Here is an 11,702-nt window from a genome sequence, read left to right as displayed (position 1 = left end):
TCCTGGCTCCTACTCTTTTACGTGAGTGGAGTTCAAATATTTTTGAAGTTCTGGACTTATTACTGATTGGAAACTCATATACTGAACAAACAACCCAATCTAACTCACCGACAATGAAAGTAGCATGAAACAAGTGCTGGAGCAGCAAAAACAAAGTCACAGTCTTATTCTGCACAGTTCATCCAACTCAGCCTCAACTCCATCTCCCATTACCAATACCATCACCAGCTACTCCTGGCCAGGAGGCACCCAGGAAGTGAGTGCTTCTGAAACGTTCCTTATATCTAGTCTGACCCTCCCCTTGTGCAGCTCTGTGTCTTTCCTGGCCTGTAGTCAGTTCCCAGTATCAGAGCCCAGCACCTTGCTCTGCTTCCCCTCCTCAAGATGCTGCAGAGAGCAGTGAGGTCATCTCTCAGCTTTCTCCAGACTGGGCATCTCAAGTATCCTCAGCCTCTCCTCACAGAATATGCCTTCCAGCCCCGCTACCATCTTGGTTATTCTCCTCTGGACAAGGCTTGGATTTGTGTCTCTGGGGGTAGTCAGTAGAGCTGATCACAAGGCAGGTGGAAGCATGCACTAAGTCTCCAGGATGAATCACTTAAATCTCTCAATTTTGTGAAGGATAAACAAATGAATGCAGTGTTTGATATCTTCAGCTCTAAGCAGGGAAGGTAAAGGCTAGGCCATAGAGAAATTAGTGCATTTTTATCAATGTGGTGTTTTTTTTTCTCTGTATTTACTTTTTTCTTGCTGAAACATAGCCACCTCCTTGTAAATGCTCCATAGGAGCCAGACACTACAGGTTTAAGTTTACAGTTTAAGTCTGAAAAAGAACGTTCTGAAGGAACTGGAAGAGTTCTTAATAAAGTGGGCATAGAAATCACAATGAATAGCAAGACAAAAATGTCACTATATTCTAGACGTTGTTGTTTGTTTGGTGTGAACTCCTCCTATTCAATCATGAACTACCTCCTAAGCTTAATAAGGAGTAGGTACAATATATACATATGTATGACCACTACAGTAGTTGCTTTGCCAGTAAGACTCTATTCCATATTGCAAGGACTTTTATCACATCTGTTGCCTGTGCTTTGCTAAATACTACAAAACACATAATTAGAACATTGTGGCATTGGCAGTGCTGAGTCTTTCCCTCTCCACAAGAGCCAGAGCTGTAGCCAGTGGTGCTCTTTACATATTAATACAAGGTACAGACTTCATGGACTGCAGTTCTTGCTTTTTATCAGCAAGACCTTACTACTGAGCTACATCTGTGTGTAGCACACAATATTTAGTGGGGTCGGTCTTCAGGGAGGGCTAGAGTCCTCAACCCGTACTGATGTCTGCATGATATTGCTGGGGCCCAAACAAGTGCTGGAAGAAATAAATGCCAAGTACACATTTCACCTACACTGTCTCTGCATAAGTTTGCTTCTGCACTCTCCTCCAAAGTATAGCTTATATATGCTCTGTTATAAAATACAAATACACACCACAGTACCTAGATTTATGATTTATATTTTATTTTCTTTCTTTTTACAAGCAAGAAAATCCCTGGATTAAAGCAATCAGAATTAATCAGACACCCAAAAGAATACACCCAAAAATGGCTGTCAAGATGAGCAGCACGGCATGGCCTGAGTTTCATCCCGAAATCCAATTTGAGATCTTCCTCAGCACCAATATCAAAGTCCATGAGATGTGACTTTCCAGGTGACGCATGCCCCAGCATACCAGAAACTGTGATTTCCATCCTAGGGCATGTCCCACTAGTAGAACTCCTGTGGGCTGAAACAGTGGACAGTAAGAGAGCAGGCCATGTCTCTGGAGAAATGAAAGTAAAAAGAGGGATCAAATCAGAGAGAAAATAGCATAACCAAAGTTATTATTTCTGGGATGCTAGCAGCTATGGAGACCAGATCCTCAATAAGGACTCTCAAGGACAGTGCTTCTGTGGTTTAATTAAGTACCCTTGTCTTAATTCAGCCTTTTCCCAGAAAAAAAGGTGGAACATTCTGCAGTGTCAGGAGTTGGACTTGATGACTGTCATAGTCCCTTCCAACTTGGAATATTCTATGATTCTATTCCATACCCAAATAGTGTAAACTAAAACTAATACCTTGAATTCTGCTTGGAATTTCTTCTGTCACAGTGCAAACCGTCTGCAAGCACTGTTATTTAGCTGGCCCATGCACTATACCAGCCCAGATATCCTTTGGAGAATCCTTAAAATGCATGACTAGTCCTTCATACCAAGAGCATATGTTAATCATTTCATGTCCCACCTACAGAGCAGTACAGCAATGACAAAACCAGAAAACAGAGGACAGATGATAAAATCCCTGGAGGCTCAGGAAATTCCAGATGAAGTTCTAAATAAAGGGAACATGCTGAATCAGTGGTTTGCAAGGTTCTTCTCAGGCAGCAAGAGAAGAAACATAATGAGGTTACTAGATCTGTATAGTGGTTGAGGAAGGGAACAGTAAAAAATCTTCGTGGGGTACACACCTACCTCAGATGCAGAAAACATTATAATCAGTAAGGGCCTGCTCCTCTGCAATAGGACAGGAAAGACAGAATTTATCTTCGTACAAAGCCAAGCACAAATACCCAGAGAGCCCTGGCAGCCCATAGTACCACACTCACCTGGATGGTAGTAGTCATAGACCCTGACATATGCTGGCTTCAGGTTGGTCACTCCAATTTCCCTTTCCAGATGCAGGACATATGTCTCAGACATATGGCTCAGCTGAGGGAGAAAGGCAAATGACAGTTCATTTTTGAGCTGCTCTTTTGATTCCTCACCTAAATTTGATTCTGAAGATAGGTAAAAAACTCTGTGGAGTCAAATGCAAGACTTCAAGATGAATTCTGCTCTGCTAGCCCAGGCCACAATTCCCCACACAGCTCTTCCAGTGCACTCCACTCCTATAGTGGAGTGCAACTTCTATAGTGACACACACATACCTTGTCCAAGTAGATGGCAACACCTGCTTGGGTTTTCTCTGTTCTTCTCACAGGATACCAATGATGTGACTAGAATAGGAGAGCAAGTGTGGCAATTTAGTTGGTCCTTTTAGAAAAGAAAGTGTGAGAAATCCCAACAGGGTTTATCTAAGCCTGTGTAAGCAGATTCTTATTCACATACTGATGAATTTATTTGGGGCTTTTACCCCTTCAAGCTGATCTCTCTGCTGGGCCCCTTACCTCCTGCAAAACCCAAGGACATAAGTCTAGGCTATGTGGCTGTCAAGGATATACTGAGACAATTGAGCCAGAAGGATCACCATCCTCAAGGATCAAGGTAAGAGACAACAGTAAGTATTCATGTTTCTGTGTGACAGAAGGGAAGAGATGGTGAAATTGCTCAAGATAGAGACAAGCAACACATTCCTATGCAATCTCCCTTCCCCTTGGGTGTGGATGGTCCAACTGACACAACATCATCATCCTGATTCCAGGCTTCTTACAGACATCTCAGATCTTGCAGCCAGGACAAATCCAGTCAGTAGGGACACTTCCACAATCACCATGTTGGAAATGGCTCTCTTCCCAGTGTACCTGAGGGAGAAGATCAAATGAAGGGTCTCACCCAGTTCTCCCTTCCCTCCATCATACTACCCTGCATGCAGGACCCTGAACCAGGCAGCACAGCCAGAACTGTGGCCAGGCAGTAGCTCATATGGGGTAGACAATGGCTGCACTACTGTGAGCACCCCTAATCTGAGGTGACTATTTCTGTTCCTCTCCCTGGCAAGAACAAAAGACTTTGGAACTTTTCTCCATTTCCTCTTCCTCAGAGACACCTTATCTTTCTTTCCCACACCTTCCATCTGCCATATGGCCCTTCTGCTGCAACTGTTGGGTTCCTCCATTGCAGCCAAGTACCACTCTGCTCTCCAGCCATACCTAGCCCCAAGTGTGGCTATGAGCCTGTGTCTTCAAAGTCACCTGACATTGACATAGAGAGTAACAGAGTATGCATCATCCTCAGTGCAATTATCTGGCTTGGTTTTCACTTGTAAGGCAAAGGATTTGGAAACCTGTGGGGAGGGAATGTTGTATCTCAGCACCGTCTGCAGAGAGAGACAAAAAGACAGAATAAGACATGGATAATAAGTTTCATATCATCTGTCATACCTTTTCTGTGACTATAGTAATCCTCAAGGTATGTACCACGCTAACTGGATAAAATAGATTCAGAGAGCACACTCAGCCCAGTACCAGAAATAAAGGCAATTCAGGATTGAAAAATTCCATGGTCCTTCCAACTGAGACTACTTGTCCTCTCCCTCCCCCTTGAGATCAAGTGAGTTCAGCATACAGCAGGGAACCACTATGCAAGGTTTCCATCCTCCCATACTAAAAGAGTCACAGAAGCAACACTTCTTGACACATTATGTCTCAGTCTCACAGGTTTGCTGCATTGGCAATAAGCTGGAAGTAAATCACAGTTAACGCTCATTTCCTTGTATAGAGACTATTAAATTTGATGATGAGCAGAAATGTCCATGGGAAGTGGGTAACCTACCCGGGTAAAGACACAACAGCTGCCATGGGCTTGCACTGAGAACTTTCCTGGGATTTCTGTCAGTGCCATCTCCTGCACCAAAAGCCGATTCCGGTAGGAAACTTGGAACTTCCTCACAGAGATTCTCTGGGACCTCACCATCACTTCTGCAACCCCTTTTGTGTTGTGTGTCAGTGCTGCATATTTAGCCAAGGCCTGCAGGGCAACTACTGTATCCTGAAAAGGAAGAAACAGATGTACACATTTGCTCCACAGCTCTGAGGACCAAAGACACTTGAATTCACCATCCTGAGAACCTTGTATACAAGGGTTCTTCTCCTCAAAGTGTTCACTCTGTTTTTTTTTCACACTTGCATAGATTCTGCAGAGATCTTTTGCAGGCACTGTTACTTTCCCCAGCCCTGAGTTACCTGTGTTGAGGCAAATCCTCCATAGGCATTTTGCTGTCTGGTGAGCCAGACCACAATGCCAGAGGCTGTGGTGAAGTCAGCCTCTGTGACATTTGGCTTGGAGAGTAGGGCCAGAAGGACATAAGCTGTTAACTCCACATCCACAGATAGTGGCTGTGACCAAAGGCCAGTGCTGTGCGTCTTGGATGGGGTCTGACTCCAATGGATCTGCCCACCTGGGAAAAGGAAGGAGGTAGATAACATTGAGGAGTACCAGGAAAGAAATCTTGAGGCCTAGAAGGCACAGAGGTGTGTGTGCAAGGACCATACCCAATACTATGTATTATACATTGAAGACCCATTTATAAAAGTGATAGCAAAAAAGTAACTTGCCAATAATCAGCATATCTCCCAGGCATCTGATTTTTCCATTTTCCTGCCAGGTACACTAGATGACTGATACTAGCTAGCTACCCACTAGCTGGTCCTGACAATCAGGGAGTAACAAGAAGTTAGGCAGTTTGCTAATTTGCTTTGTTTAGCACTTTGCAGTTCTGCTTAAGAAAGTCAACTTCTTTCAGAGCACAACCTCCACTCTGGGTGCCACAAAAGGTCAAAAGCTTTGAAAGAAATTAGCACCCACAGCACAATATTGCCAAAACATACCTTAGGCTAGCAGACTGTCTGTCTAAAAAACTATCTTTGATGAAGGACAGAAATGAAGACCAAAAGGGTAGAAAGTAAGGGTACAGTCTTTTCAGCTTGCACGTAACCAAGAGGCTCAGAAGGGTCACCTACCATTTTTCTGATGTTTGTCTGGCAATAAGACTCCCATACCTGCTCTGATTGCCTTTTGATCAAGTATGTAAAGAAGCTCTTGTGTGCGTTGTTCATCCTTTGCCAGGGCGAAGGTGTAGGCCAGCAGGGCCTGTGTGTAAGTGCTGGCAGCTTTGGGAAGGGAAGGAATGATACACCCCAGAGCCTTGCGCACCACTGTACTCTACAGAGAAGAGTTACATTGATATTGGTTACATGCAAACACATGAGGCGTGCAAACACTGAGTTACACAAGCAGAAGAATGCATTAGTATGCGCTGCATAGAAAGCAACCCATATATTCACCCTTATATCACTGTACTTGAGACTGCATTTTCTCTTTGTATCACTTCAGCACCCCCAAGCAGTGTCTTCAGCCCTCGGTGCAAGGCTCCTGACAGAGGTTTGTTCCACAAATGATCATGGATTTCTCTCAGTGAAATGAATTCCCTTACTACTAGAATAGCACCACCACATCTTACTTTGAACAAAAGAGCAACAACACACAATTGCAAATGCTTGGAAGATTGCTGGGTTCAATTCAGCTCTTCAGTTTCTCTAGGTCGGTGGGACTTAAAGCTTCCCTTGAAATACTGTACTGTTGGCAGGACACAGAATTCATTCCAGCATTCATGCACCATTCCACACGAGCCAAACACTTGGAGTGGTTGCCTGTTCAATATTTGTGTATCTACAGCACTTAGTGATTTCCCCTCTTCAGTTTTCTACCAGAATGAAGGTCCTTGTATTTGTATTTCATTCTGCTACATTTGACAGTACATTTCAAATACTTGTGATCCAGTTTCATGAAAAGTCACCTCTATACAGATCAGCCAAACTCAGACACTTCATGGAATTACCAAAAGACAGATAATTCAAATTATGAGGGATAGGCAATCCAACATCTATTCAAAGCAAGGTTAGCTGTGAGATGAGACAAGGTTGTTCAGAGGTTTATCCAGTCAGGTCTTCAAAACCTCCAGTGATGGAGACAACTAACCCACTCTAATCTCAACCTCTACCAATCCTTGAGTGCCTTTAAGTGAAAAAGGTGGCCTGAGAGACACTTGTCAGAAAGACAATTGATTTCCAGCTTTCTTTCACTTATTTCCAGAGAACTTTGTTTCTCCAAGTCTATAGCAATGCTATAATCAATTTGATTATATATTTTAACTGCCAGTACCACTGCCTAGTAATTAGTTATGATCTTGCAAGACTTCCCCCTTATTATTATTAACTAGATGTACAATTCCAACTGCCCTACTTTACAGTATGTTGTCTCTCTAGCACTCTTTTCCCAGATTTCCAGTTTCTGGGAAGATGAAACACATTACAAATGTCATGTTTATTCACTTGGCTGTGGTAGTCACACCTAACTCTCCTCTCTAACATCTCATTCCTAGCTTTCAGCAGGAACAGTGCAGAGGGTAGCAAGAGATGTGAAGTTGTTGAGGGGAGCAGGACTGAGCAGCACAAGTCCAGGAAATAGGCATGGTATCTAGACATGAGCACCAGTAGCTCCCAGTAGAATCATAGAATCATTTGAGTTGGAAGGGACCCTTAAAGGTCATCTAGTCCAATTCTCCTGCAATGAACAGGGACATCCACAGCTAGATCAAGTAGCTCAGAGCCTGCCCCACCCTAATCTTCAATGTCTTCAAGGACAGAATATCCACTACATCTCTGGGCAACCTGTTCCACTGCCTCACTATTCCTATTGCAAAAAAATTATTCCTTATATCCAGTCTAACTCTTCCCTTCTTTAGTTTGAAACCATTTCCACTTGTCCTATCATAGCAGACCCTGCTAAAAAGTCTGTCTCCTTCTTTTCTGTAACACCCCTTTAGATACTGAAAGGCTGCTACCAGGTCTCTGCAGAGTCTTTTCTTGAACAGCCCCAGCTCTCAGCCTGTCCTTGTGCAGGAGGTGTTTCATCCCTTGGATCATTTTTGTTGTCATCTGTACACAGTACACTAGATGAGTTCTCACCAGCTCAGAATAGAGGCAGGAGCCATTGACCACCACTCTCTGGGTATGATCTTGTAACCAGTTCCTCATCGGTCAGACATCCACTCATCAAATCCATATCTTTCCAATATGGAGAGAAGGATATATTCTGGGAGACTGTGTCAAAGGCTTACTGACGTTCAGATAGGTGATAACAGTGGCTCTTCCCTTGTAGCAGTCTAACCTCATATTCTCTCCTGCCAACAAAGTCCTCCTTGAGGGGTAGTTGAGGCTTCTTCCTGAGAAGTGGTAAGTTCATCATCTGCTGGCCAATTACTTTGTTCACAAACCTCTCCAAGGTTTTCCCGCTATTTCCCGCTTCAATGACTCCACTAAGCTCTTCAGAATTCAAGCAAAAGTATAGCAAAGAATCCTTGTATTTACCTCTGGTGTATCTCCTCTCTCCATGTAAGCAGCAGAGATGTAGGCAGCCAAGAGAACTTTCCCATCCATACCTCCCTACAAAAAGCATAAATATCCAAAAAGATGGGAAAAGTGATATACAAATACCTGAAACTATTCAGGAAACATCACACCTACCCCTGGTTTTCTGCCATGCAAGAAAGCAGAACAAAACAGAAAAGTGAGATAAAGCAATTACCAGCAAGAACTGCTTTGAATTTTCTTTCAAAATTCTCTGGGTCTTACCTTCATAGCTGTGTGGAAAAGTTGGCCCACATCTGTGAAGCAGCCATTCGGAAGCTGGTGGAATTCCAGCCAATTGAAAGCAGCTTGGATGCTTCTGTTGTCCAGGAAAATGTATGGCTTGGCTTGGACAAAGCATTTGACCACAAATGCAGTCAGCCTGATTGGGGAGAGAGCAGAAAAAAGGCATGAGAGAGGGAAAAGAGGAACAGAAAAAGATTGAGTGAATGAGCAAGAGGGAAGAATAAGTGAAAGAAAAAAAAAGAAAGAAATAAGCAGTAGATGGGGAAAACAAATAAAAGTGCGAGCTTGAAACTTTCAGGTCCCTCCTCACCTACTGTTGGGCTATTCTTAGTTTATCAGTTCAGTGTCATCCTTTATCTCAAAAGAAGTAATATACTGATGGGTTACACAAAAAAACATTTGGAAGACTTTGTACCCAATAGGACAAAAAGGGATTCATACTGGAAGCAGAAAGCTCTCAGACAGCAGAAGAACAGAAAGGAGAGAACCCAGGGCTTACCAAGTATTACCGTACTCATCCCTGCTACCAAATTCACTGAAAGAACCATCAGGATGTTGATATTGCAGCTGTATCTGGTACCCTGAGAAGTAGGTTAGGATGACAGTGTTCAGACTGGTATTTTCAATGAGATTATTGGTCAAGGAAAGGGAGTGGTGTTAACATTAAAAGACATGGAGTATACTCAAGGAACAAGGGGTGTAGGCACTAGGGACCATTACTAGGTTGAGTACAGGGGAAGGCAGAAGAGTAAGGTGGATCTGTTGTACTTGCCATTGCGCAAGAATCCTGTTGCCCTCTCCTTAATCTCAGGAGTCAGCTGCCTTGTCTTCTCCAGGTACTGCAGCACATAGACAATGGGAGCAAACAATACCATGTTCTGCTCCCCACAGCCATGGGGCATCTGCACCAGGTGGTCCAAGTTTTGCAGTGCTGTCCCCATGAGGTCACCTGAGACAGAACATAGACACTGACCACTCATAGGTGGCTGGTGGGGCTCAATATTCATATCCTCCAACCTGTGACCAGTTCTGGTACTGCACTAAATAAGATAGTCCCAGCACAACAGTGTGCAGGCAGCTATGGTCAGTCAGCTTATCAGTTTCACTGCACCCTCTTTATGGCCTGTACACACTCCCATCCTGCCAGAGGAAGCCCATAAATAGAACCTTTCCCTTTCCTAGTGTTTTTGGTTATGTGGAACCAGGAATCTCAGCTACATACATGAAAGATCAAGGCAGTTGGAGCCTCGGAAACCTCAGAAGGAGTATTGAGTGTTCTGGGCTTGGGCTTTCTTAAGGCTATACTCAGAGAAATAGTTGTTGGAAAAGTATTTTCATAACTAAATTCCTTACCAGTGATCGAGAAAGTAGCTCTCACTGAACCTTCAACGACATTTAGAGGCAACATTAAGGACACAGACTCCTCTGCTGGACTCCCTGATACCAGGGGGTGTAAGGTATGACAAAAAGGACCAAAAAAAAAAAAAAAAAAGAAGATTCTTACAAAAATAGCTTTAAAAAACTGCAGAAGTTGTTCAAGATATTGCTAATATCCCATTTTCTTGTCACAAAGGTTGCAGAACACTTCACAAACCCTATCTCATTCCATCCTCAGCTCTGTCCATCTAACTCCATTGTAACTGTGCTATCCTAACAGCCTTATGAAGAAGGTGAGGGCATATTCAAGGAATTCTTTGTGGTAAAGTCACTTACCCACTTTCCTCTTTTAATGTAAATTACCCCAACTTGATTCAAAGGAAAAGCTAAGGGGAAAAGCTAGGAGAAAAGCTAACAGGGCTTGTTAGGAGGGCTTTAAACTAGGTGTGAAGGGGGGCTGGGGAGGATAGTGAGCCTTTCCATGATAAGATGTGGAAAGGCATAACTATAATAGAGAGACAGGGTGCTGGCAGGGGCCTTGAGGTACCTGCTGCATTGAGAGGTGCTAGCAGCAATGCAATGCATACAGAACTCTATGATGTTGAGACAGTGACTATTGGGGCAACAGGAAAAGGCAATGGGGAAATTCGAGGTATCTAAAAGTAATTAAGGAGTTATCCTTTAAGAAAGTGACAAGACAGCTGCCCAGATGAAGTACCTCTACAGCAGTGCACACAGCTTTGGAAACAAACAGGAGGAGCTTCCAGCTCCTGTGCTTCTTGAAAAACACAGGATATAGTTGTCAACACCAAAACCTGGTGAGATGATTCCCACACTGGAATGTGGCTATTGACGGCTACAAGCAGTTCAGAAGGGACAGGCAAGGAAGGAGGGGTGGAGATGTTGCTATCTACACAAGGAAAGGAATAGAATGTGAAGAGCAGTCATGAGCAAATCTATAGCCTGGACACCAGTTAGAGATTGAGGCAGAAAAGGGAGCCTTGTGATCAGTGTTCACTACAGGTCATCCAACCAAGTGGACCCTATGGATGAGGTCTTCTACTTCCAGCTAAAGGAGGCATTGCAATTGCAAGCATCATCCTGCTGGGGGACTTCAACCACTCAGACATCTGCTAAAAAAGTAGCAAATTGAGCTGTAGGCAATCCAGGAGGCTCCTGGAGTGCACTGAGGATAATTTCCTGAGTCAAGTAGTTGACAGCTTCACAAGGGGGGATGCAATACTGGACCTGGTGCTCACGGTAAATGAACTGATTGATGGCATCAGGATTGGAGGCTGCTTGGGCTGTGGTGACCATTTGATGGTTGAGTTCACACTTCAGAGGGACACGAGACAGGTGAAGAGTAAAATTAGGAAGCTAAACTTAAGGAAAGCTAAATTCCAGCTCTTCCGGGAGTTAGCCAACAAAACACCCTGTAAGGGTGCAGAGCAAAGCTGGCACATCTTTAAGGAGACTTTCTTCAGGGCTCAAGAGCTCTCCATCCCCAGGTATAGCAAATCAGGAAAGGAAGGCAAGAGACTGGTTAAACCAGGACCTGTTGGTCAAACTGAAGATCAAGAAAATGTACAGGCAGAGGAAACAGGGACAGGTATCATGGGAAGAAGATAAGGAAACTGCAAGACTATGTAGGGATGGGGTCAGGAAAGTCAAGGCCCTGCTTAAACTGAACTTGGCTAGGGATGCCAAGAAGAACAAGAAAGGTTTCTACAGGTACCTCAACCAGAAAAGGAAAGTCCAGGAGGGTGTAGCCCCCCCTAGTGAGTGACATAGGTAGGCTAGTAACAACAGACAAGGAGAAGGCTGAGATACTTAACAATTTTTTTGCTTTGGTCTTCCCTGATAACTGCTCTCTGCACAGCTCTCAAATATTTGGTTTGGTAGGAGGGGTCGGG

At 43.8% G+C, this 11,702-nt stretch overlaps 1 protein-coding gene across 1 annotated transcript in view; it reads right to left on the bottom strand.

The window, feature by feature from the left end:
• Window positions 1–1,551: 1,551 nt before the first annotated feature.
• LOC100542775 (alpha-2-macroglobulin-like protein 1) overlaps window positions 1,552–11,702 on the bottom strand; it is a 37,302-nt gene continuing 27,151 nt past the window's right edge. The window contains 13 exon segments of the mRNA XM_031554197.1: window positions 1,552–2,554; window positions 2,647–2,749; window positions 2,968–3,036; window positions 3,471–3,561; window positions 3,952–4,076; window positions 4,532–4,747; window positions 4,942–5,156; window positions 5,758–5,920; window positions 8,128–8,202; window positions 8,392–8,548; window positions 8,912–8,993; window positions 9,185–9,361; window positions 9,766–9,904. Of these exon segments, the coding sequence (XP_031410057.1) occupies window positions 2,514–2,554; window positions 2,647–2,749; window positions 2,968–3,036; window positions 3,471–3,561; window positions 3,952–4,076; window positions 4,532–4,747; window positions 4,942–5,156; window positions 5,758–5,920; window positions 8,128–8,202; window positions 8,392–8,548; window positions 8,912–8,993; window positions 9,185–9,361; window positions 9,766–9,904 (1,653 nt within the window). The 3' untranslated portion in view covers window positions 1,552–2,513.

Source organism: Meleagris gallopavo, chromosome 1 (genome assembly GCF_000146605.3).
Source record: "Meleagris gallopavo isolate NT-WF06-2002-E0010 breed Aviagen turkey brand Nicholas breeding stock chromosome 1, Turkey_5.1, whole genome shotgun sequence".
In the NCBI taxonomy this organism is placed as follows: Eukaryota; Metazoa; Chordata; class Aves; order Galliformes; family Phasianidae; genus Meleagris; species Meleagris gallopavo.
This window is presented reverse-complemented; position numbering and strand designations above follow the sequence as displayed.